Genomic DNA, 24,626 nt, shown 5'->3' with positions numbered 1-24,626 from the left:
TTCAATTTTTTCTTCCCTCCTTCCATGTGTATATGTTCTAATAGGTCAAAGGATTTGAAACTCCAACCAAGGTTGACACTTGGCTAGTGACAAATCCAATGCAATGCATTGGATCTCTTCATTTCATTCTAGGGGATTCAAATTTTACAGGTTGGGGTACAAGATCCAAAATAGTTCTACCAGTATGCAACAATGTATTATCAAGATTCCACTTTGAAGTTCCAAATTTCGTTTCAAGTGGCTACAAAACAAGAGATTGCTAGACATTTATTGGGAAGTTAGACTTCAATTTCTCATTTTTTTCAATCCAATGCAATGCATTGGATCTCTTCATTTCATTCTAGCGGATTCAAATTTTACAGGTTGTGGTACAAGATCCAAAATAATTGTATTAGTGTGCAACAATGTATTATCAAGATCCCACTTTGAAGCTCCAAATTTCGTTTCAAGTAGCTATAGAACAAGAGATTGCTTGACATTATTGGGAAGTTAGCCTTCAATTTCTCATTTTTTCAATTGGTTTGTTAAAGTTGTTTTATCTTGTTTCCTCAAACCAAAGACATAAGGTTGGTATGAGTTACCATGCAAAAAGTTAATGTGAAAATTTTGCTAATGCAGTTTAATCTGCTGTAACTTTATTCCTGGTTTTATTTAAAGTGAATGTGTTAAATTCGACCCGACCTTTTGTAATTAAACCCATAGGGCTAGTGTAATTGGTGATTGCCATGATATGAAGTATGTTGAAAACATTGAGATTCAAGGTTCAAATCTCTAAGAGAAAAGTGAAAAATTAAAGTTCAAACTTGATCCTCCTACGCGCACCTGCTCCCCGCCTGCTGCAGCCCGCCTCAGCTCTTTGCGCCCTGCGCCTTCAGTCCGCTCTGCCGCTCCAATGGAGGGCAGTGGGGACCCTGATCCCCCAGCTACACCTCCGGAGGTTACTGCATTTCGATCAATGATAGCTTCAGCACCAAAGCGCCCCCCTACTGTTTCTCAGCAGAAATTTGTCAAAAAGTTGGATTCGATCCCATCTGTAGCGTTACCTGAAGAAGAAACCTGTAAAGCTGCTTTGAACCTTGCGGAGAGAGGTCTGATAGGCCAGTTCACAGGCCTCTCGCCATCACCCAAGTCAGTGGAGGATTGGACCCAAAGGAACTGGAAGCCCCTGATCAAAGAAGGAGTTAAAAGCTATTTCGTAGGTAAGGGTTTCTTCGTGTTTGTCTTTGAAAACCCTGATGACAAAGGATTGATCTTTAGAAATGGACCGTATTTCATGGGGCCCCAGGGCCTTTATCTGAACAAATGGTCCCCGGATTTCGATCCCACCCAGGACATCCCTTCTACTGTTCCGGTTTGGGTCAGGCTCCCTCATTTGCCTCTGCACTGCTGGAACCAAAAATCTCTTCAGATAATAGGTAACGCCTTGGGAAAATATATAGATCAGGCAGCGAGAAAAGACCAGTATTCATGTGCCCGTATCTGCGTAGAAGTGGACCTAGAGGAGGGGTTACCGGAAGCCATCAAACTAACTGTAGCTGGGTGGACGCATGTCCAGGAGTTGGACTATGAATAGTTACCTTTCAAATGTAGACATTGCCATAGTCATGGTCACTTTGCAAAGAATTGTAAGAAGAGAGCAGAGGAGCAAGCAGACAAACAGAACGGGGAACAATGGACTCTTGTTCAGAAGAACGCATCCACAAAAAAGAAAGGAACTGGTAAAGGTATTACGGAAGGAGACCCTAGCAGCAGCAAAGCTAACCAGGAAACAGAAGTAAACCCAAAAGGGGCAGAGAAGGCCCAGACTAGTCAAGATACCCCAGCCCAAGAGAATGAGGAACAGGCGGATATTCCTTCACTAAACAAGGAGGCAGGGGAAGCAACCCAGAGTGAGGCCAATCAGGGCAGCCCATCCAATCCCTCATATGCAGAGATAGCAAGGAAAAAACCAGTTGAAAGCTCTGGCTCCTCAGAGGACGAAACCTATGAGCGCCAACCGAAAAAAGCTGGAAGGAAATCCCGCAAAGAAAAGAGGGAGGAGGAGGCAGAAAGACACAAAACACAAGGAAGCCAAGCCACAATAGAAATGACTATTGGGCGAAACACCAGACCAAGGCCCTCCAAGGGAGGGCTCAACACCCCTTCAAGTAAATAATGAATCTCATCTCTTGGAACTGTAGAGGCTTGGGGAACCCCTCTAAAATAGAAGCAGTGAAGGACCTTATGAAAGCGGAGCCCTCAGATATCCTCATGCTCCAAGAGACAAAAATAGAAGGACATGCCCTTCTAGAGATCAGCAACACAAAGTGGAATAAAAGAGCAGGTAAAGCGGTCAGCTCAAGGGGTACTTCTGGAGGGCTGGCAACACTCTGGAACGATGACCTCTTTCAGCTGAAAAACCACAAGGAAACTCAGCATTGGATCCAAACTGAATTGATGCACAAAACAAGTAAGTTGTCTATTACTCTTTTTAATCTTTATGTTCCTGTTACTTATAATGAAAAGAGAGAATGTTGGAACTCCCTCTCAGCATTTTTAGAGCAGACTTCCCCCAACAACATTATCATAGCAGGGGACCTCAACATCATTATGAAAGCAAAAGAAAAGAGGGGAGGGTCAAGTAACAGAGATCCCATGCTAGATGAGGTGGAGGAACTCTTTCAGCGGTGGGACTTGCTGGACTTCAATCCCATCAGAGGCCTTTACACCTGGTCCAATAATAGAGTAGGATCGGATCATATCTCAGCTCGGTTAGACAGATTCATGGTACAAAGCTCCATAATGATGAACAAAAAGATAATAACTACTAAAATTCTGCCCAAGCTAGCTTCGGACCATAAACCCATCCAGCTCCTTCTGGAGGATGAAGAAGATCTAGGGCCCATACCCTTCCGATTCAGCCCCTTATGGATTGAGAAGGAAGGCTTTACAGAGACAGTTAAGGCAGCCTGGGACAAATCAGTCACGGGATCTCCTAGTTATGTCTGGGAGCAAAAGCTAAAAGCAACTAAAATTGCGCTGAAGAACTGGATAAAGAGACCAGGATCCACTCCTACAGAGCAAAGAAAGGAATCAGTTTATGCACTGCAGACTTTGCAAGCAGAGATGGAAAACAAAGACATTACAACAGAATTGCTGGAGAAGGAAACGAAAGCTCAACGTTCTGCACACCAAACCTTCAGAAAGGAGGAAGAATACTGGCGATTAAAATCCAGGAGTTTGTGGTTGAAGGCTGGAGACCGAAACACCTCCTACTTCCACCGTCAGTACAGAGTGAGATTGAATAGGAACCACATAGCAGAGATCAAAACGCCAGAGGGCACCGTCTGCAAAGGTTATAATCAGATCAAAGCAGCTGCAGAAACCTACTTCAGGAATCTTTATAGGGAAGAAACCTACAGCAATGTTGAAGAAGCTGATGACTTCACTGCTAATATCCCCACTCTTATTAGCTCTGAAGAAAACGCAGCCCTTTGCAGGCCAACCACGGAGGAAGAAATTACAAAAGTTATCTGGTCCATGGACGCAGACAAGGCTCCCGGGCCTGATGGATTTACAATCCATTTCTATAAATCGTGTTGGCACATTATAAAAGCTGATCTTTGCAAAATGATACGCTGGTTTATGAGAAAAGCCAAGGTGGGTGGAGGAACAAACTCCACATATCTCGCACTGATCCCCAAAGACACCAACCCGGAGACTTTTGCAAGGTTCAGGCCGATATCGCTGTGCAACGCTTCTTATAAAATTCTGGCAAAACTGATTGCTGGTAGGATTAAGCCGCTGTTAAAAAAATTGATCTCTCCCCCACAAGGCGCATTTGTTGAAGGAAGGCATATCATAGATAACGTAATCCAGGTCCAGGAGATCATCCATTCCAGCAAGCAGCGGAATGAAAAAGGCATGCTGGTCAAGCTAGATATGGCAAGCGCCTTCGACAGAGTGGATCGCTCATTCCTCTGCAAGGTCCTGATATCATTCAGATTCTCGCAACAATTTGTCAATATTATTAAAGCCTGCATAGAAAAACCTTGGATCGCCCCACGAATTTCTTTCAAAGTCAGAGGGGCATCAGGCAGGGATGCCCCCTCTCTCCATCCTTGTACATCTTAATGGCGGAATCGCTCAGCCGAAAATTGTCTGCGGAAAAAATAAAAGGCAGCATCCCGGGTCTCAAGCCCTGCCATGGAGTCGAAGCCCAGAACCACACGCTGTTCGCCGATGATACACTTCTTCTAGGTGGAGCCTCCATTAGAATTGCCAGAGCCATAAGCGCAGTCCTCAATAATTATTGCAGAGCCTCTGGGGCACTAATAAACGAGAACAAAACCGAAGTGTATAGCTGGAACATTGATCAGAGGGAGCTCTCTGACATAACCTCTCTCCTTGGATTCAAAGGACAAGTAAACTGGGACAGATTCAAGTATTTGGGCCTTCCCATTATATCAGGAGCAAACAGAAGATCGCTCTAGAGTGAAATAATCTCGAAAATCAAAGTTAAAATTGCAGCGTGGGGAGGCCACTGGTTGACGAAGGGAGGCAAAGTAATTCTAATCAAAGCAGTGCTGTCGGCGCTACCAATCTACCAGGCAGCTTTCCTCCTAGCTCCAAGAAATGTTTCGGAGCAAATTTCCAAATTGCTCAGAGACTTCCTGTGGCAGGGAGGAAAGGGAAATGAAAAAAAAATACACCCGGTGAAATGGGAAGTGGTTAAAAAAACAAGGGTAGATGGAGGCCTGCAAATCAGAGATCCAGCTCTTGTAAATTTAGCAATGGGGGGAAAGATCTTATGGAAACTGATCCATGAACCCACTCATCCTGTTAGTGTATTGTTGAGCTCCAAATACAGACCAAACAAAGCCCTTAGCAACCTCCAGAATGCAAATGCAGTCAACAGCACGCAGGTGTGGAAATTATGTTGCAGGAGTAGTAAGTTTTTCAACAAACAGGCCTACAGGATTCCGGGCAATGGCAAGCGCACCCAACTATGGAATGACAGAATTATGGGGAAAGAACCCCTGATGGATAATGAGGACATAGCTAATCTCAGGGATTGGCTGAAGCAGGCAGGAGTTAATACCATTTTCGAACTGTCAAAGTGGGATCATCGTGGAGATTGGATAGGATGGGATTTCCATGGAGTCCCAGAGAGGTTAACACACCAACAAATTTTGCTTGAAGATTTGCTGGAGGAAGCAGCGCCCACCAACAGAAACATGAAAGACAAATGGGGATGGGGCCAGACCGGAGTTTACACGACAACAACAGGATATAGAGCTTTGCAGGATTCAAGAAATAACAGTCAAAATCCAGCCTTTTGGAAGAATGTCTGGGATCCTCTAGCCCTTCCAAAAGTGAACTTCTTTTTCTGGACCCTGGCCCATAACAAAGTCTTAACTGGCGACAACCTGGAAAAAAGGAATATAGTAGGACCGCACAGATGTGTTCTATGCAACAGCAAATCTGAAACAGCCCAGCATCTCTTCTTGGAGTGCAATTTTGCAAAAGAGGTATGGAGTATTATTTTACATAATTTTCAGATTACTATGCCTTCACAAACCTCTGTTGCAGATCTATATGCCACTTGGAACAGTATCTATCCTCAGTGCATCCCTCCTAAATCAATCTGGAAAAAAATATGGACAGCTATCCCAAAGTATGTGTGCTGGCAGCTCTGGCTAGCTCGAAATCAGCAGATTTTCAGAGAGATGAGGCACACTCCACTGCAAGTTGCAGCAAAAGCTAAATCTTTCCTATTGGAAGCAGTCCAACAGCAGTATTTTAAAGAAGACCCATTGCTCTTGCCTGAAGAAAAAAGATGGCTTGGCGAGCTAGAGCCCAGTCCGCATAAGCAGCTCCTCTCTCCACAAAAGGCAAACCAGGAATGGCGTATAAGAGAAGAAGATGACAAATTCCAACTTTGGTGGCGGTCACAAAATTTAACCACAATTTTCTTTGACGGAGCATCCAAAGGGAACCCCGGAGATGCAGGTGCAGGGGGGGTCATATACTCCACCGAGGGGATAGCAAAAGACTGCTTCAGCTGGGGACTCGGCCAGAAATCTAACAATCAAGCAGAGATTCTTGGGCTACTCAAAGCCTGCCACATTGCAAGAGATAAAGGAGTTAAAGACCTCCAAGTTTTTGGAGACTCTGAGTTAATAATAAAGAGCCTGAAGATGGGAAGCCTATTCAGTAATGCCAGCCTTAACAAAATACTGGATAGGCTGAAGAGAGTCCTTCTAGATTTTGATACATGTAAGTTTTATCACATCCTTAGAAAGTCAAACGGTGAAGCGGACCAGCTGGCAAACAAGGGCAGCTCTCTGCTGAAAGGACTGCTAATTGTAAACAGTGAAACTACTATACAAATGCCCTGAAAATCTCGCTGATTTAAAACAACAACAGGTTGAAATCTGTAATGTAATTGGAGCAGCTTGGGCATAGACCCAAGGTTTTTTAAAACAATAAAATAATAACCGTTTTAGTTAAAAAAAAAAAAATGTGTTAAATTGAACCAATTTAATAATAAATCACAAATCATAGACAAACTTATAATATTTGGAAAATATTTGAAAATGACTAATGATATATTTTATTTATTTATTTTCTTAAATACTTATTTATACTAGGAACTAGGTAATTTGATTAGAAATTAAGTTTTTTGATATCTATCTATAGTTATTAGTATAATAAAATAATTGTTATTGTGTATTATTCATAAATATTAATTAACTTGTCTTTACAAAACATGACGCCATTTGAGAGAAAAAAATAAAAGTTTTGTTCCATATTGGGCTTGCCTTCATTGCCACAAACACAATTGCATTAAACTCTATATCAATCATGTACAATGCCCATGAAATTTTTGTAGGAGACAAATGATTGTACAAAACAAGTTTCTTCGAATTGACATCTCATTCAATTGAAACGAAGTTTCTCCATACCGATTTGAACTAAACACTGCCAAAGAAATAAAGTTATAAAGCTTCATTACAACCAATGAGGTAGGGTGCTAACCAAAAAGAAGCATTTTAGCACAATATTTTCACTTTCATTTCTATTTTTTATGAAGGCTTTAATTGATCAGCTCACATCCTTTCATCAGTTCAGACTCCATTTCAGACTCCAATTAGCTATATTTAAACTAAGCAGTGGGTACTAGCCACTATGTAGCACTTCCCTAAAGAAATGATTTGGTTCCTTTAAACAATGAGATAAAACTAACTACATATCTAAAAATTGTTTTGGTACTTGCAGGAAATGACAATACCTATTATTTATACATTTTTTTGTAAGGAAAAAATCATAATTTATTTCAACTTTTGGAAAAAGGAACAAAATTACATTTTTTAGATGTTAAGAGTATTTAGAATGTGTAACCTTATGGCTCAAGAGTAGGGAAAATACTTAAATCAAAAAATACAAAGGAGAATATTAAGTGATATTGAAATCACTTATCTTTTCTTCTTTCCTTTCTTTCTCAGAACCCTCTACCATCCCCCTGCAAGATGGTCAATATGAACCATTTCCAAATCATTCTCTGTCACCTCTGGTGGATGTTCTTTGTTAGAATTTGAGCTTTCTGAAACACGAAATTTCTTTGTTCCCGTCATCCCATCTTCTTTTCTGACCACCACTTCACGATGTTCCTGTACATGGACGAGTTTTATTTTTGAGATATTATGCATATGATGTGCATGTTTGTCATGAAATTGTGTATTCTTATATTCTTATTCTAAAAAAATCTTCTTGATTTCTCCTTCTTATTTTTCTAGGTAAATAGGATCAAAAGGTTATTAACCTTTTTTGTTAGTGTCTTGCCATTTTCCTTTTTTTGGTGGATTTTTTGCAAGAGGGCATGAGTCTTGAAGATGTCCTATCTGAAAAAATGTGCATGATCCAATATTAAATAGGAATGCAACAAATTACAAATATAAACTTAAATATATAGATGTATTAGAAATAACACTTCATTTCATTAATATCAAAATACTGAGATATGCTTACAAACATAATGGAAATAAACTAGCTAGGGCGATGGTAGCTTATCTCTGAGAAGATATGTGGCAACTATAGGCCTATGAAATGTGTTACAATGAAGCTCAAGGACCTATTTATTATTGAATAACAAGGGAAAACCCTAAACAACCAAAACCCTAACCCCAGGAGATGTAACGCCGAGAGTTTGTGGGACCCGTTGGGGTTAGTTGGGCAACCAACTTCCCAGGGTCGTGACTTGGTCATATTATCTTTAGTTGGCATGTACCTTATCTTGTTAGAAAGGTCTCTCCAAGTATTACAGGATTTTCCGTAGGACCCATAGCGGGCCTGTCGTGTACCTAAGAAAACACCATTTAGGGTGTCAAAATTTCTTTGGAATTACTGGACCTGAAAAACTACTAAAAATAGTAAATGCTCAAATAAACAAGGAAACAAATGAAACTGACTAGAGGTCTAGGTGGAATAGGCGGGTGGCCACCAATATCCACCTAGATTAGTCCCCCCCGCTTAGGAAGCAATGCTCCCCATTGCGTGTAGAGCCTCCATGAGGTGAGGAAATTTCTATTGAACCTGGTCCCCAGTGAACCACTTGCCTTGGTGAAGGAGTTGGCCTGCTTTGACAACTCGATATAGCTGGATCCTCTATTGGCGATTGTTCTTGATCTACATATCCATGAGTTGATAAATTGTGTCATGTTCCATGGAGTCCGCCATGAACTCTGTTGGTGTGAGTTGTTCTGCAATGTCGGATCTCTCCAACAATGGTGGAAAGTATGAATGAAGGTAGACTACACTGAACACTGGGTGTAGACCAAGGAACAATGGGATGTTGAGCTCGAAGGCATTTTCACCTACATCCTTGGTGATGGTGTATGGCCCATATCGGAGGAGGCAAAGCTAGCATTAGGGTCTAGCGAGGAACTCCTTCTACAAATGTAGCCTAAATTTGTTGCCCACCTGGAACTTATGCGGCACTCGATGCTGATCATGGTGCTACTTGTACTTAGCATTGGCTATGTCCAATATATCATGGACTTGGTGGAAGACATGTTGAATGTGCTTAATGAAGCTATTAGCTCTGTCAGCTTCAAACTGGATGTGAGCCAAATCTGCCTCAGTAGTTGCAAATGGTATGGCCACATCAATGGGACATAATGGCTAAAATCACAACCCTACCTTAAAGGGGCTATGGCCCATTGAGCTATGGAGAGATCTGTTGTACATGTGCTAGAAATAAGGGAGGATTTCATCCCATGTGGGTGGATGATTCGAGTTGTACATACGCATAATGTGTACGAACATCCTGTTGACGACCTCAGATTGGCCATCAATTTAGGGGTGGAACATCGTGGACTTAGTAAGTTTGGTATCCAACATCAACTAGAGACTTGAACAAAATGCACTTAGGAATCTATTGTCCTGATCTGAGATAATGGACTGTGGGATCCCAAAGTGTACCCACACTCGCTCAAATAAGAGCTTAGAAGTGGCCTTTGTTGTGATACTATTCTTGCAGCTTGCCATGATGGCCATCTTAGAGAATCTATCAACGACCACGAAAATGAAATCGTTGTCGTGCTTAGTAGAAGGAAGGTCTGACATGTAATCCATGGAGATAGACTCCCAAGGTCTCCTAAGAGTAGGTAGAAGAGTATATAGGCCTTTATTCTTGATGATTTGTTTGGAAATAATGTAGACGGTGCAAGATCTAATGTACTTCCCAACATCTTGACAATGTTTTGGCCAATAAAAATACTTCTGCAGTATCGCCACTGTTTTCTCTACTCCTAATTGTCGAGCAAACCAACTGTAGTGTGATTCTCAAATAATCTTGGCACGCTCATTTGAAGGAACACATATGTGTCCAAAGTGGCATAATAATGCATCCTAAAGGTGAAAATTTGGAACTTGCTTCCCTTCAAGGAGTGTCTAGTATGTGTTTCCGAATTCTGGATCACTTTGATAAAGATGTGGCCACTTTGAAGTCTCGTGACCACAGGAGTCTAACACAGTGATCAGCGCCATGACTGGTGGTTGGTTGAGGCAGTCTACAACATTATTGGTGTTGCCCTTCTTATACCTAATGTTCAAATAGAATTGTTGTAGGTAGGTGGACTATTTCTGATGGAGATCATTCTGTAACTTCCCTTGTGTCTATATGAACTGCAGGGGTCGGTGGTCTATGTGAATGACCATTTCCTTCCCCAGAATGTAATGCTTCCATTGACAATGGGTCTACATAATGGAATACATTTCTTTGTCGTAAGTGGGATACTTTCAGACACAGCTTTGGTAAGCCATTAGATGCCCCTGTTGAGTAACAACTGCACCAATAACATAGTCGGAGGGGTCTGTCTTAATATCAAATGGTTGTTGTAGCTTTGGTAATGTGAGAACTCGTGCAAAGTAGAGGAGATGCTTGAACTCAGAAAATGCCCTCTATTGGGTTTCAAACCAAACAAAAAGTGTCTTCACTCTACCCTTTGTGACTTTAGTTAAAGGCCAAGTGATATGAGATAACCCCAACATGAACTTGTGGTAGAAATTGGCAAGACCTAGAAATCTGTGGAACTCTATTAGAGTGGTTGGGTTGGCCAATCCCGAATGACTGGTATCTTGGCTGGTTCCACATGCACACCCTTCTCATTAATGATGTACCCCAGATATTGAACCTGGGTCATGCCAAAAGTGCATTTCTCCAAATTGGCACACAGCTTGTGTTGTCACAGGGTTTGAAGGACTTGTCGAAAACGGTGGAGTTGCTCTACCCAACTCTGGCTAGTTCAAGATTCAATCTAAATAGACAACCATAAATGCGTTGGTGAAGGGTTGCAAGATGCCGTCCATCAATCTCATGAAGGTTGTGAGGGCATTCGTCAACCCAAAAGGCGTGACCAACCATTCAAAAAGGCCCTCCTTGGATTTGAAGGTAGTCTTCCACACATTGGAGGGTTTAATAGGCACTTGGTGATAACCAGACTTCAAGTCAATATTGCTAAAATATTTGGCCCCCTTGAGCTGGTCTAGAAGGTGATCAATCTGTGGGATTCGTTACCTATTTTGGATAGTGATCGTGTTCAGTGCCCAATAGTTAATAGAGAGTCTCCAGGTCCTGTCCTTCTTTTGTACCAAAACAATCAGGCTCCCACAGGGTGAGGAGGTTGGCCTGATGTGCCATTTCTACAACAACTCCTGAATATGCCTCTTGATTTCATCGTTCTCCAAAACAGAGCATCGATAGATTGTTCCATTGGGTAGCAGTGCGCCTGGGGTCAGCATGATGGAGTGCTTGACCTAACAGTGCAAAGGTACCCTTGTAGGTGAGACGAAAATTTCCCTTTACTCCTCCACGACCTTATCCATCTTCTACTATTGTGTGGAGGAGGCCTATCTGGAAGCCATGGCCACAACCTTCTTCTTGCCTCGAGGGTGAATCATAAGGAAAACAAATTTCCTAGTCTAGGAAATGATCTTACTACATTGATTTGCAGTGATAAAAGAGATGGCAATAGGCGGGGCTACCTCTGGTATCCTGTACAACTTATTTCCCAAAGTAATAATCACAGAGCGAGGTATAGAATCATATATAGCATACCGCTTCCACAAGACTTATGGTTGTCCTAATAATACATCACAAACTTCAAAGGAGCAACATCACACTATACCTCATCCATGAAGGGCTTGATGTTGTTGGGAAGGCAACACTGTTGGATGACGCAAAGATCTCATCCTTGGTGAAGCCACCAGATGGTGTACTAATGTGGATGTGTTGTCGTCGGTAGGCCCAACTACTTCACTAATTCTGCTAAAATGAGGTTCTTTTGGCTCCCACTGTTGATAATGAACTGCAACGGAGAACCCTTTTCCCACATTTGTGAGTGGAAGAGGCGTTCCCCCTCCTCTGGATATTCAGGCTCATTGTTTTGGATCTTGGTGGTGGCCATGGTGGAACTAGGCTCCGTGTCAATGATCCGCTTCCCTTTGTCATTCCCCTCGTCAGGTTCTCACATAGAGTCAGAACATGCATCTAAATTGGAAGCCTTTAGCTTGGCCACCAGTGACTGGTTGGCTTAATACTCACTTGTGCTGTGCGTGGAGCTCTTATGGAGCCCACACCATTTTCTCGTGTCCTTCTTTGTGTTCATGGGGTTTTTCTTTTCTTGCGGCTTCAGCAGGTTTTCTTGGGTCGCCCCACCTTGGCTTTGGCCTTTTCTCTGTGGTTTGGGGGTTCCTTTTCCTTGCTTTAGATTCGTAGATCCAAAGTATTGCTTCTTATATTTAAACTTCTGCTCAATTTTGACATCGTATCGGTATGTCGTGCTGAGCATGGAGATGTCCAGGAACTCCATATCATCCTAGATGTACTTGTGTAGATACCCACGATACTTGAGTACCAAATGACGCTCAGAATCCTTGATACCCAACTTCGTGCAGAGGGTATGGGAAAAATTTATGAAATCCAACACATCTTGGTCCCTTCCCTGCCGTAGCGTGGTCAACTTTATGTATTTATATTCATATCTACTGACAGGGTAATATTGTTCCTTGATGGTTTCTTGGAAATAATTCCATGTGGATGTGGCTGAAAATAGTTAGGATTTCCTCTCGTCCTTTTGTTCACAGTAGGTTTCCCACTAGTCCTTGATGTGTGGGGTGGCTTTGAGGAGTGAAAAAGTAATATTTTCCCGATTGGAAAGGTCATGAATTGAAAAATATCCTTCCAACAGATTCAACCATTTATCTATCGCGTATGCATCTAACTTAAAAGGGGTGGCACCTCCAAAGTGGTTGCTGGATGAAGACACGTCACCTGTGGGTAGTCAACGGAGGATTTAAGCAAAGTTATCCCTCATCGCTTTCCTTTGTCACTTGAGAGCTTCCTCATGAAATATTTTGAAAGGATCTCCTGCCCCCTCATCTTTCTTTTCATCCGCCATGGTTGGCTGTCAGGGTTTGTGAGGCTGGTCTTACAAAGGTTCAACCAATTCGAACCCTAACTCCTTATACCTTGACCTCGTTGGGGACATGTAAAGAAAAAAAAAGAAAGAGAAGATTGCTCTGATACCATTGATCCAATATTAAACAAGAACACAACATATTACATATATAACCATAAATACATAGATGCAGTAAAAATAACACTTCTTTTCATTAATATCAAAATACTGAGATATGCTCACAAACAAAATGGAAATAAATTAGCTCAAGCGATGGTAGCTTATCTTTGAGAAGAGATGTGGTGACTACAGGCCTCTGAACTCTATTACAATGAGGCTCAAGGGTCTATTTATTATTGAACAACAAGAGAAAATCATAAAAAACCAAAACCCTAATCCCATGAGATGTAAACCCAAGAGTTTGTGGGCTGAATTGGGGTTAGTTGGGCAACCAACTTCCCAGGGTCATAACTTGGTCATATTATCTCTGTTTGGCACGTACAATATCTTATTGAAAATGTCTCTTCAAGTACTACAAGTTTTGCTACAGGCCCTACCTAATCGTACAAGCTTGTTGTAGACCTCAAACAAACACTGTTTAGGGGGTCAAAATTGCTCTGGAAGTTCAGGACTCAAAAACTGCTAAAAAATAGTAAATGTTGAAATAAACAAGAAAAACAAATGAAACCTACTGGAGGTCTAGGTGGAATAGGTAGGTGGACTCTAATATCCACCTAGATCAGTGCAACATCTAAATGTTGTGTTTTCATAGTCCAAAATTTGAATCCATTAGAAATATTTATGTTTTAGCAAGATGCGATCAAGTAGACCCTTGCTTAGGTCTATTTATAAAAATATATGGGAAAAGGTGAATAAACCTTTCTTCATTATTCTAGCATCCATCTTTTTAAAGGAGCCCAAAGTGTTCCCAACACCCTCTAGAACCTTATGATGCCATAAGGGAAGGGAGATGTTTGGAAATCTTATCCAAACTAACATCTTTGTAACCACCATTGTTGTAGAATCAAACTCTAGGAACCAAGGGGTGATGAAAATCCCTACTCTTCCTTAGAACCATGACCATTCATTTAAAACTTTCTCCATATCTTCTTGGGAATCAAACTGCAGAATGAAAAAACCTTTTGAATAGATGTAAATATAAAAAATTTTGAACCATGTCGTAAAAACCCATTGATGTAAATTTTTATGCCTTGGCCTAAAATTATTAAATCTACAAATAAGATCCTTTGATTGAAGAACCAAAAATATTTGATTTACCTCCTTTACATTTAGTTCAAGGGATAACACTTGTTTTGATTGTTCAACAATATAAGATCCTAGACTCAGCCACGACTATTCCATTGGAATATGACCTTTCCTTGAGTCACCTCCTTGTAAGAAACTAAAGTCGTTGGGTTCTTAGAGCCTGAAACACCTCCACACAACCTTAAAAAAAAATATATAGTGGAGTTCCTAGTTATGTTGCGATCACACATCTGAGAAAAAAATGCAGTTGATTCCTTTCACATATAAGTCATTACATGGCCACTAGAATCCCCAACTATTTCTCTAAGATTTGCATTAGACCTACCACATACTCATTTTCCAAGCCCCAAAGCAAGATCAAGGTCCTGTTCAGAGCCCTTATGAGAATTTGGAAACCTTTCACCTTATTCTAGTCAAACTCGACAAGAATCAATTCATCTATCTTTCCTATCAACCGCAACAAAGGTGAACAAGGGGTTTTTTCAATTATATCTATGGAACTCTAATGCTTCAAGTGAAGAAGCTCAACAAAGATCTGGAGCTTACTAACATTTTTCCTTCTTGGTTTTGTTGTTTTAGGAAGGAATTTTGTTAGAGATATGAGGTAGGAATTCAACTAGGGGTTCATATATCAATATATTTGATTTCTTCCTACTATGACTCTCTTTCTTTTGAGTGGTATAGTTGATCTTCATGGCTACCAATTTTCTTCAATGGTTTTCCTAGAGGGATGAATTTATTTAAAGGAGGGTTGAGATTTCTAGAGAGGTTTCAAATTTAGTTTTTAGTCTTTGGGGGGTTAGAAACTTATGGCCTTGCATAATGGATTTGAGGGTTGATGCACTCATTCTTTTTATATCTAGCTCTTTTAAGTCTCTTGGAGGTTATGTTGGAATTTTGGTGGCACATTATCTTTTGTTGGTGGTCTTGACTTGCACGTGCAACCCATCAAGACAAAATTTCTTCCTACCTCCTTAGTATGTAGTGATACCCTCATAATGTTTTGGATCTGATCGAAAGCCCCTCTAATTCATCTTCGCAGGGTTTAATGGGGAGCTCATGTTCAATGTAGAAGAATTTCCAATTTTTGTTAAGATTCTCAACATTTTTTTTGTTCTCAAGAAATTTTATGGGTTGGCATTCATTTTTTTAGCTCCCTCCCCCTGTATCATAAGGGTTTCATGTTCAAATCTTCAAGCTTTCTCCATTTGTTACCTAGTATTTATTCTATTTTTTTTAATAACAAAATAGAAGTGGCCCTACATAACCATACATTTTGTGGTGTTTAGGAAGGTGAGGGTGAAGACTCCTAAACACCACAAAGTCTATTTAACTTAATGCCATTTTACATCATATTTTTCTTTCAAATAATAATAGTATTTTATGATTTATTTCATAAGTTTTTATTTAAAAACAAAAATTATATTGTTTTTGTGTTGAGAGACGCTCTCCAGTCCAATATGAAAGATGTGTTGTAATGATATGTTATAGTACGTTATATAAACATTTTGACTTGGCTAAATAAAAATAAAAATAAAAATAAAATGAAATTACACACACACACACATACCATTGAGGTTATCTTGAGTGGTTGAGCAGAATGGTTGTTATCTTCTTCACTTAAGTTCAAGTCCCCCCCTAGTGACATGATGAGCTATAATGCCTTGATAAATATTGGTGCATTGGCTTTGAGCCATGAACTATTGAGTGAGTATACCTATGGGCTCGCTTGGTACCAACAACCTCACTCTAGCCCTCGGGCTAAGAGTAATGTTGATTTCTTTCCTAATATATATATATATCTATATATATATATATATATATATATATATATATATATATATATATATATATATATATATATATATATATATTTTAAACTAGCCTAGATCCATCTTAACTTCAGATCTATCAAGTGTCAAAAGTGATCAAATCTCTCGAAATGAAAATCTTTCCTTAAGTTTTGCACTCAAAAAGAGATTTATACCTTGATATATCTGATTCCTGTTTACACTTAATAAATCTAGAGTTAAGATAAATCTAGATTAGTTGAAAAATTAATTTAATTTTTATTTTTAAAATTTTGAATATATATATTTTTAATTGTAATATATATATATATATTTTTAAATTTATTAATTAAAAATGAATTTAAAAAATATTTTCTATTAAAGAAAACCTTCTTTCAAAACTGGGGTTTTGTTTTTCTTCATCATATCAATTTTAACCCCCCAGACACACACACATATAATTTAAATTTTTTTTTTTTTTTGTGTTTTTTCCATTATTTGTTTAATTATTATCTTGTTTACAATTTTTCGCAAACTGTATTGACTTATAGTTAATCGATTTAAAATGTTACAATTTTAAATCTTAAAAAAAAGGAAAACAAGGGTATGTTAGTAATAGTGTTTTTTTATTTATTTTGTAGTTGGTTTTGAGATTTTGGTTCCAACGTAACCTATTAAAGATCATAATTTAAAAAAAAATACAATTTTATTCCATAATTAAATGAGGATCACTGCAAAGAGAACCACTTTTCAATTCAAGGCTCGATTTTGAGGTTTTGGTTTCAACAACAGTAATTGTCAAGTCTTTAGGTTTCAAAGAAGTTGTAGTTTTAACCTAAAAAATAGAAATGGTTTTTCTCTTAGAGTTCACTTTTTGATTTGGTGGTTGAAAAGTTTTTTATCAGCAACATTATGATGTCGTTAAGCCCATGGCTTCAAATGGAGATAATTTTAACCCTAAAAGGGAAAGGATGCTACAAGTAAAACCGGTTTTTTAAATGGGGGTTGATCATGAGGTGTCCACCTAGTCAATCAGGGTCATAGTACCTGCATTCATGAGATATTAAAGAATACCCCTAATATCAATAGATATTGATAAAACCCTCCCAAAATCCTTTTGTTGAACCCTTTCCCCTACATATTTCTAATAAGAATAGCCCTATTTCTAATAGAATTCCCTATTTTGATTGAATAACACTTTTTATACTCCCCATGCCTACAATTCTCCCCTACCCCACATCCACCTTACTCCAATACTTATATTATATTGACTCTTTTTCTACAATTTAAAAACCTCATTTATGAGTAAATGTGGTACGATATTGATCAACATTGTGAATCCATCATGGGATTGATTTTGGTGTTTTCAATGCAAAAATATGAGTTTTAAAGGCTAGAATTCTCATTCTGAGGCTACAATTCTCGTTAAGTCAATAACTATGTTATTGGTTAGTCCACAATGACTTTCACCTTTTAAGGATTCATATTCAAACCCTCCTTAGAAACAATTAAACCTATGTAAACAAACTCTTCTTGTAGGAAATTACACTTCTTCAAGTTAAATTTTCAACTTCTTTTCTTTCAAACTTTCCAATACTTGTGTTACGTACCCCAAGTGCTCTTCCTCAGATCTATTTAAAACCAAAATATTGTTAAGATACATGATAACAAGTTTTCCTTAAAATGGCTTCAAGACCTCATTCATCAATCTCATAAAAGTACCAGGTGTATTAGTTGATCCAAATGACATAACCAATGATTCAAACAATCTATCCTTCATCTTGAACCTTTTCCTCTTCAAATCTATCTTTAAAAAGTATTATTCCTCTCTTAAGACATCCATGAGGTCTTCCATTCTTGGTAATGAGAACCAAGACTTGATAGTGATCTTATTAATAACTTTGAATCAATACAAATTCACTATTTATTGTTCTTTTCCATGTGTCAAAACTAATGGGACAACACAAGGACTTAAGCTTTCTTGGATCAGTCCTTTATTAAGTAATTCTAACACTTGTTTGTTTAATTTTTTGCTTTTTGCAGGAGTCATTTTGTAAGGAGACTTATTAGGTAAACTTGATCATAGAATGAAATCAATCCGATGTGAAATACTTCTCATAGAAGGAAATCCCATTGACATATCATCGGCAACAATCTTTGCAAACTCCTCTAAAAATCATTGAATCTTCATTGACATGTACTATTTTCCTCATCTTCTTTTGTCTTCATTAGCATTATGGCCAAAAAAAAACTTTGTCTTCCTTTGTTCTTGCAAATTTTTTTGGTTGAGAACAAACTTACATGGCCACTTCTACCACCACTACATCTAGCATCACTTATATCCATTGTCATTCTCTCCTATTCTATGATTGGATTTTTCCTATAACATTTTCCATCCTTGTTGAATTCATATATATTTTATCTACATCACAGACAACCTTCCTATCAAATAACCATAGTCTTCGCAATAATACATGACAGATGTCCCTCTCCACCACATCAAATGATACTTTTCCATTGAAGTTCAATTGATCTAACAACTCAACAAGCATTGCTTTGTCACAATGATTTGTTGACACTCCTATAACCATGAAACTCAATATGGATTGAGATGAAGGATGCACGTTGATCTTATCTTATCAACCATCTTCATAGACAGCAATTTTTTTTTACTTCCACCATCTATGATCAAATTGCAATGTTTACCTTGAACCTTACATTTAGCTTTAAAAACTCTCTTCCTTCATTTTGGTTCTTTCGTAGCCACTTTTTTATGTTTGAATAACACCTTTCTAAGCATAATTTTCTCCTTCTCTTCATGCTGAAGTACTACAACATTGTTTCTCACAATTAACGCTTCACTTGCCTGTGTGACATTAGTCGTAGCCTCATTCATTCTTCCTAGATTGTGCTTCTTTGGGCATTCATATGCTTTGTCCCCTTTTATTCCATAATTGTGGCAAGTAATGACATATTTTCCATTTCCTTTTTGAAATTTTGTACCTATGCCTACATAGTTGTTTTCATTGGAAATTTGACTACTAGATGCTCTCCCTTTATTAGAATGTGCTCTTGCAACCTTCACTCTTCCTCTACCTCTGAGACTATTTCCTTTGCAATTTTGTTGCCACCTTATATTCAACTTTTCCTCTATCTTTAAAGCATTATGATATGCTTCATCCATGATTTAGAAAAAAATGGATACCCATCTCATCATGAATCCATAACCAAACTTCATTCACATACCTTACCACCCTTTGATACTCTTTCTCCTTAAGTCGTGATCTAAGTGATCGTTTAAAGAATTCTTTGTATACTCTCAGATGTGTCTCTTTTTGCTTCAAATTTTGTGCTTCTCTCCACAAACTTTCTTGGTAATTGACATACAATAACTTCTCCTTGATCTCACTCACCATTTTTTTCGAGGTGTTTATCTTCACCTATCGCTTGTCAACCTTGTCTTTCTTCATAACATCCCACCAAAGTGTAAAATGCCCTTTTAACTTTGTTATTGCAAAATGGACTCTAGTGGGGTGTTGGACATTCTCATATTCAAAGTATTCATCAAGTTCATCTATCCAATTTATGAGGGTCTTTGCTTTCATACGACCATCATAACAAGAAACTTCCACAAGCTTGTGTTACCTCTATCATTTAGAAATGAGATCAAACACTCAATGGGGTCTCTTTAATCAACATTTTTTTCTTCCTCCATCTCATGGTTTGATACTAAATCTACTACAACTCTAACATCTCCAATTCACATGTTATTTAATTCTTCAATTTTGCTTCTCAATTCCTCCAATTCATGGTTCCTTACACCTTCTTAACTTGTTATTCTTGAAAATGACATTCATAGGAGTTTTCCTGTGGCCCTTTACTATACTATCATTCACACAATTTTCGTTTAACTTCCCTATGTTGATCTCTTGATAGACACAAGCTAAAATGACCCTCTCTTTATCGCAGTATGCACATGCTACATAACTAAATATGATAGAATTAACAATATAAGTAGCAAGAAATAGAAAGAAATAAATAAAATATAACTCGTTACTCAATATTTGACCCATGAATTGCAATCTGTAATTCTCAATTTCTCTACCATTCACAATATTTAGAATTAGAATAATAAGATTCACAATATTTAAAATAATAAGATTTGAATGAAAAACAAACTTAAACTTATCTCAACATGAACTAATATTCACTTTTTTGTTCTCTAATGTAAATCTTGGATTAAAACTCCTCTCCTTTTAATAATTCAATAAGCTTATAATTTGCTCCTAAACTCTTCAACATCTTTGTAACTCCTCACATCAATTGCACTTTACATATTCTCAAAATAACTCACCCACAAAGTAACTTAGATCCATCCCCGAATCATCGTGCCCATTTTGTCCATTTAACTGTTAGATCGTGTTATTTTTTAATATTCCTATCACATGTGAGTAGCCTCTTATTTGTCTTTTACATATTTTTCATTTAATATTCCTACCACATGTGAGTACCCTCTTTATTTGTCTCAGTAACAGTGGCCTAACTCATAATAAGAAAAGTAAATTAAAATCAAAGATGTAATACTTTGCACTAACCCAAACATGTTCATGCATCAAATTGTTTAACATTAAACATATATTTGAATGTGGGCCGAGACTGTCGACACCTGAGCAGGCCGTTGAGCCTACTTCCCACAGGCGAGCCAGAATATCCGCCCCCTTTAGGTCAAATCCCAAAATAGGCAGCGATCGTAAACGATAACGGCTGTACTTATGCAGACCCGTGATTATAGGACTATATAGGACTTTAGCGTTTCATGGGCCATTGGCCGCTCATTGCTACGTTTTTTCTATTTAACCGATGGGCATACTCAGGTCCCCCATATAACTGTATTGGATTAGATTATCTACGTCAAAGACATTACGTAACATAAATTCTGCGTTCGGTTCTTTAAATTAACAAATTCTGCTTTCGGTACTGCAAATTATTCACGTAATGGGAAGTACTGATGCAATGCCAACTCCAACTCCAGGACCGACGATTTTCTGGCTCCTGTTGGCCATTCTTGGAGTCATAATCCATGCCTGTAAGTAGTGATTCATGTATATTTTCTTTTAATATCACTTGGGCTTCGCTTATTTTCACAAGTTTCGCTTATTGTATGATACAATGATGTTTTTTTTCTTGCTTATGGATTTCTGACAGCCATTGATTTTGCTTGTTTGGATAAATCCGCTCAGGAAAAAAAACTTGGACGAAAATCCATGGTTTTTTTATTTTTCCCTATGGGTACTAAAAACGAAAATCCATGGGTTTTTTATTTTTCCCTATGGGTACTAAAAAGCCATTATTTTAAGAGGAAAAAAGTCAATTTCCTGTTTTTAGTTTGAGGGTTAGAGTGAAGTTGTACCGTGTCCATGTCTAATCATTTTAGAATTTACAATCTTCAAAATCAATACAATAAGATTCATAAGCACAAAACCATTACAGATATATTAGTCTGGATTATAGCTCCTCATATGACTAGCCAAAATTTGAATAAGTGAGAAAGATAATAGCCATTAACGCAATCACCCTAAATAACTCCAATTAACGATCTATTCGTACTCACATATATCTACTTCTGGTTCCCTTATCTTTTTCCCTGTTCATATTGGAATATATTTTCCTATAGGTTTCCCTGGTTTCAACCAATAATCTATACAAGTAAATCTCATGGTTTTCCAATGTTTTCCCTCTGAATGCCCCTACTGTGTTGATCAGGTTGCCCTTGAAAAAATTCTGCACTAAATCAAGTCTACCTGGTAAAATACCGTGATTTTACAGTGAAATTGTCTGGCTACCGTGTGGATCTCGTTCTTGGAAGGCAGTAGTGATTATCCACGCTAGTTTCTATTGTGCAAGGGTGTCTGGGATACCGTTGAAAAAAAGAATTCAAGAATATATTCTACATTTTTCCTGTTATTCAACGGGCTTTCTTTCTTTTCTGAAAATTTAAAGGATTGAGCTCACATTTGACCCCATAGTGTTTCAATTGTTTTCAACCATTTCAATAAAATTCCATGGCTCTGTTATGCCTTATACTAGCATTACTATGTATTTGATTATATACAGTTCCTGCATGAATTTTACTAGTTTTTCGATGTTTTATCTTTTCTTTTTGTCATTGTTGCACAGATGCAGAGGATTACTCCATCGGTGTCGCTTATGGGCAGTTTGGTGACAACCTGCCCTCCGTACAAGAAACTATAGACTTGATCCAGAGATTGAAGGTTGGCAGGGTTAAAATCTACAGTACCAACCCAGTAATCCTTAAGGCGCTGTCTAACACCGGCATTAAGGTCTCTGTGATGGTTAGGAATGAAGATATTGCTGGTCTCTCGGCCAGCCAGTCAGTTGCAGACAAATGGGTCAGCGATAATATTGTTCCCTTCTATCCTGCAACCGAGATCAATATAATCCTGGTGGGGAATGAAATTTTAACAGACTACTCCAACAAACAGACCTGGTACCAACTAGTGCCCGCTATGGAGAGCATCTGGCAAGCTCTGGTTAATTATAATCTGGATCATATCAATGTTGGAACCCCTTTGGCTATGGATATGCTTGGATCTTCAGTTCCAATATCAGCATTTCCTCCATCAGCTGGTACTTTTCGGGATGATATTGCAGAAACTGTGATGAAACCCATGCTGGAATTTCTTCATAGAACGAATTCCTACTTTTTTATGGATGTGTATTCTTACTTTCCTTATTTGTTTGATCCTGAAGATATATCTTTGGAATATGCCAATTTTGGAGAACATGACAAAAAATACACTGACCCCAATGGCCTTGTGTATACCAATATGCTGGACCAGCAGCTTGATGCGGTTGTAGCTGCAATGAGCAAAATGGGTTATGATGACATTAAGTTGGCCATAGCTGAAACTGGATGGCCCAATGCCGGTGATATTAGTCAGTTAGGTGCCAACATTAATTATGCAGCCCTTTATAACCGGAGGGTTATAAGGAGAATGGTTGCAGACCCTCCCCTGGGAACCCCTCGCAGGCCCAATCAATTCATCCCCACATACATTTTTTTATTGTATGATGAGGATAAAAAGTCTGGACCGGGGACTGAGAGGCATTGGGGTTTTGTGTATCCAAATGGAAACTTGATGTATGAGATTGATCTCACTGGGAAGCTTCAGGATTCGGACTATGGGCCTCTCCCTCCTCCGCCTCCACCCTACAAGGGCAAATTGTGGTGTGTTGCAGATCCTAATGCAGATGTTTCTGCCTTGCAGTCCGCCATTGATTCTGCTTGCAGTCAGGGAGACAACACCTGTGGTGCCATCCAGCCAGGGGAGCCTTGTTATGAGCCTAACACGATTATTAATCATGCATCCTATGCATTCAACAGTAATTGGCAGCAATTCAAGAACTTTTATTCCGGCTGTGACTTTGGTAAAACTGCAAAACTAGTCACAGAGGACCCCAGTAAGTAAAATTATTCTAATCTGTACCTTTTTCCATGTCTTGTTTGCTTTTGCTTGTTTGTTTCTGATGATCTTTTCAGTATGAACCTATCTTCCCTTACGATAATTCTTATTGACATATATCAACTATGTTTTGGGATCTTTGTTTTTTGATTGATGGTTTTTTTCGGTTGGGTATGTTTGCATTTCGCTTGAATCTGCTATACTGTTTAGGCCAGGTTCATTTGCTTTCACCTTGAATCTGAAGTACTGTTTGGAGTATGTGTGAGGTATGTCTTCTTTTTGCTTGAATCGGGTTTTGCTACAGACATAAATTGATATCAATTTGGCATGAATCTGCTTTTGGGGCTATTTTTATTTGGATTATAGGTTTAGGAATATTTGGATGATAGATTTTAAGAATATTTCAAATAACCTCAAACAATTGACTTTGTTTTTATCTATCAAATTTGGAAATATTTTTAGAAAATCTACAGTCAAATGAAATTCAACAATATTAAGGCCAGACAAATTTGTTGAAGCGGAATCTGCTTGGCTTCTTAAGCTTGATGTTTTTAGTTTCCTGCTTAAATCCCTTCAAATTTTGGGCACGTGTTTGTTTCTGGCAAGAATCTGCCTCACTTTTAAGTCGTCATATACATCTTCTCTGCACGAATCTGGCTTGCTACATAGAACTGGTAGAATCGTTTGCATGTTTTGGGGTTGAATTTTTTGGTTCAACAAGATATCAGAGTGGTTTTTCAAATATGGGTTTGTTATCAGCTGAATATTTGTGTAATTTGTATGTTGCAGGTCATGGGAGTTGCACATACGAATTCGTAGATTGTGTCCAGAAGTCTGTGCTTTGTTGAAATGCTTTGCCTCGTTGAAATGCTGACCGTAGCCGTATTTGCCTCGGTTTTAGTCGTTTAGAAGATATCTTGAAGGAACTTGTCACGTAGCCCTTTTGTAATTCTATCTTTCTGTTCTTGTAAAAATTTTATAGTTTTCAAAATATTATTATTAATATGTTATAAAATTATTTTTGATATATTTAAAAATACAATTCCAAAAGTATTAAAATTATAATTTCAAATTATAATGAATTACAATGACTAGTGTTATGGACAAAAATCCAAAAAAAACGATTAAACTAGTGAGCATCTTTC

At 38.4% G+C, this 24,626-nt stretch overlaps 1 protein-coding gene across 2 annotated transcripts; it reads left to right on the top strand.

The window, feature by feature from the left end:
• Positions 1 to 20,945: 20,945 nt before the first annotated feature.
• On the top strand, positions 20,946 to 24,413 carry LOC149263470 (putative glucan endo-1,3-beta-glucosidase A6). Of its 2 annotated transcripts, none has more exons than XM_089387888.1 (3): positions 20,946 to 21,083; positions 22,175 to 23,479; positions 24,271 to 24,413. In XM_089387888.1, exons 1-3 carry the CDS (start codon positions 20,993 to 20,995, stop codon positions 24,327 to 24,329), a joined length of 1,455 nt encoding a protein of 484 aa, XP_089244014.1. In that variant the 5' UTR covers positions 20,946 to 20,992; the 3' UTR covers positions 24,330 to 24,413. The 2 variants fall into 2 exon arrangements, with proteins under 2 accessions (XP_089244014.1, XP_089244015.1); XM_089387889.1 differs by lacking the exon at positions 20,946 to 21,083 and adding an exon at positions 21,677 to 21,801.
• The last annotated feature ends 213 nt before the right edge of the window (positions 24,414 to 24,626 follow it).

This window comes from Pinus tabuliformis, chromosome 6, assembly GCF_031772625.1.
Source record: "Pinus tabuliformis cultivar Carrire ecotype Pingquan chromosome 6, CPIR1, whole genome shotgun sequence".
In the NCBI taxonomy this organism is placed as follows: Eukaryota; Viridiplantae; Streptophyta; class Pinopsida; order Pinales; family Pinaceae; genus Pinus; species Pinus tabuliformis.
This window is presented reverse-complemented; position numbering and strand designations above follow the sequence as displayed.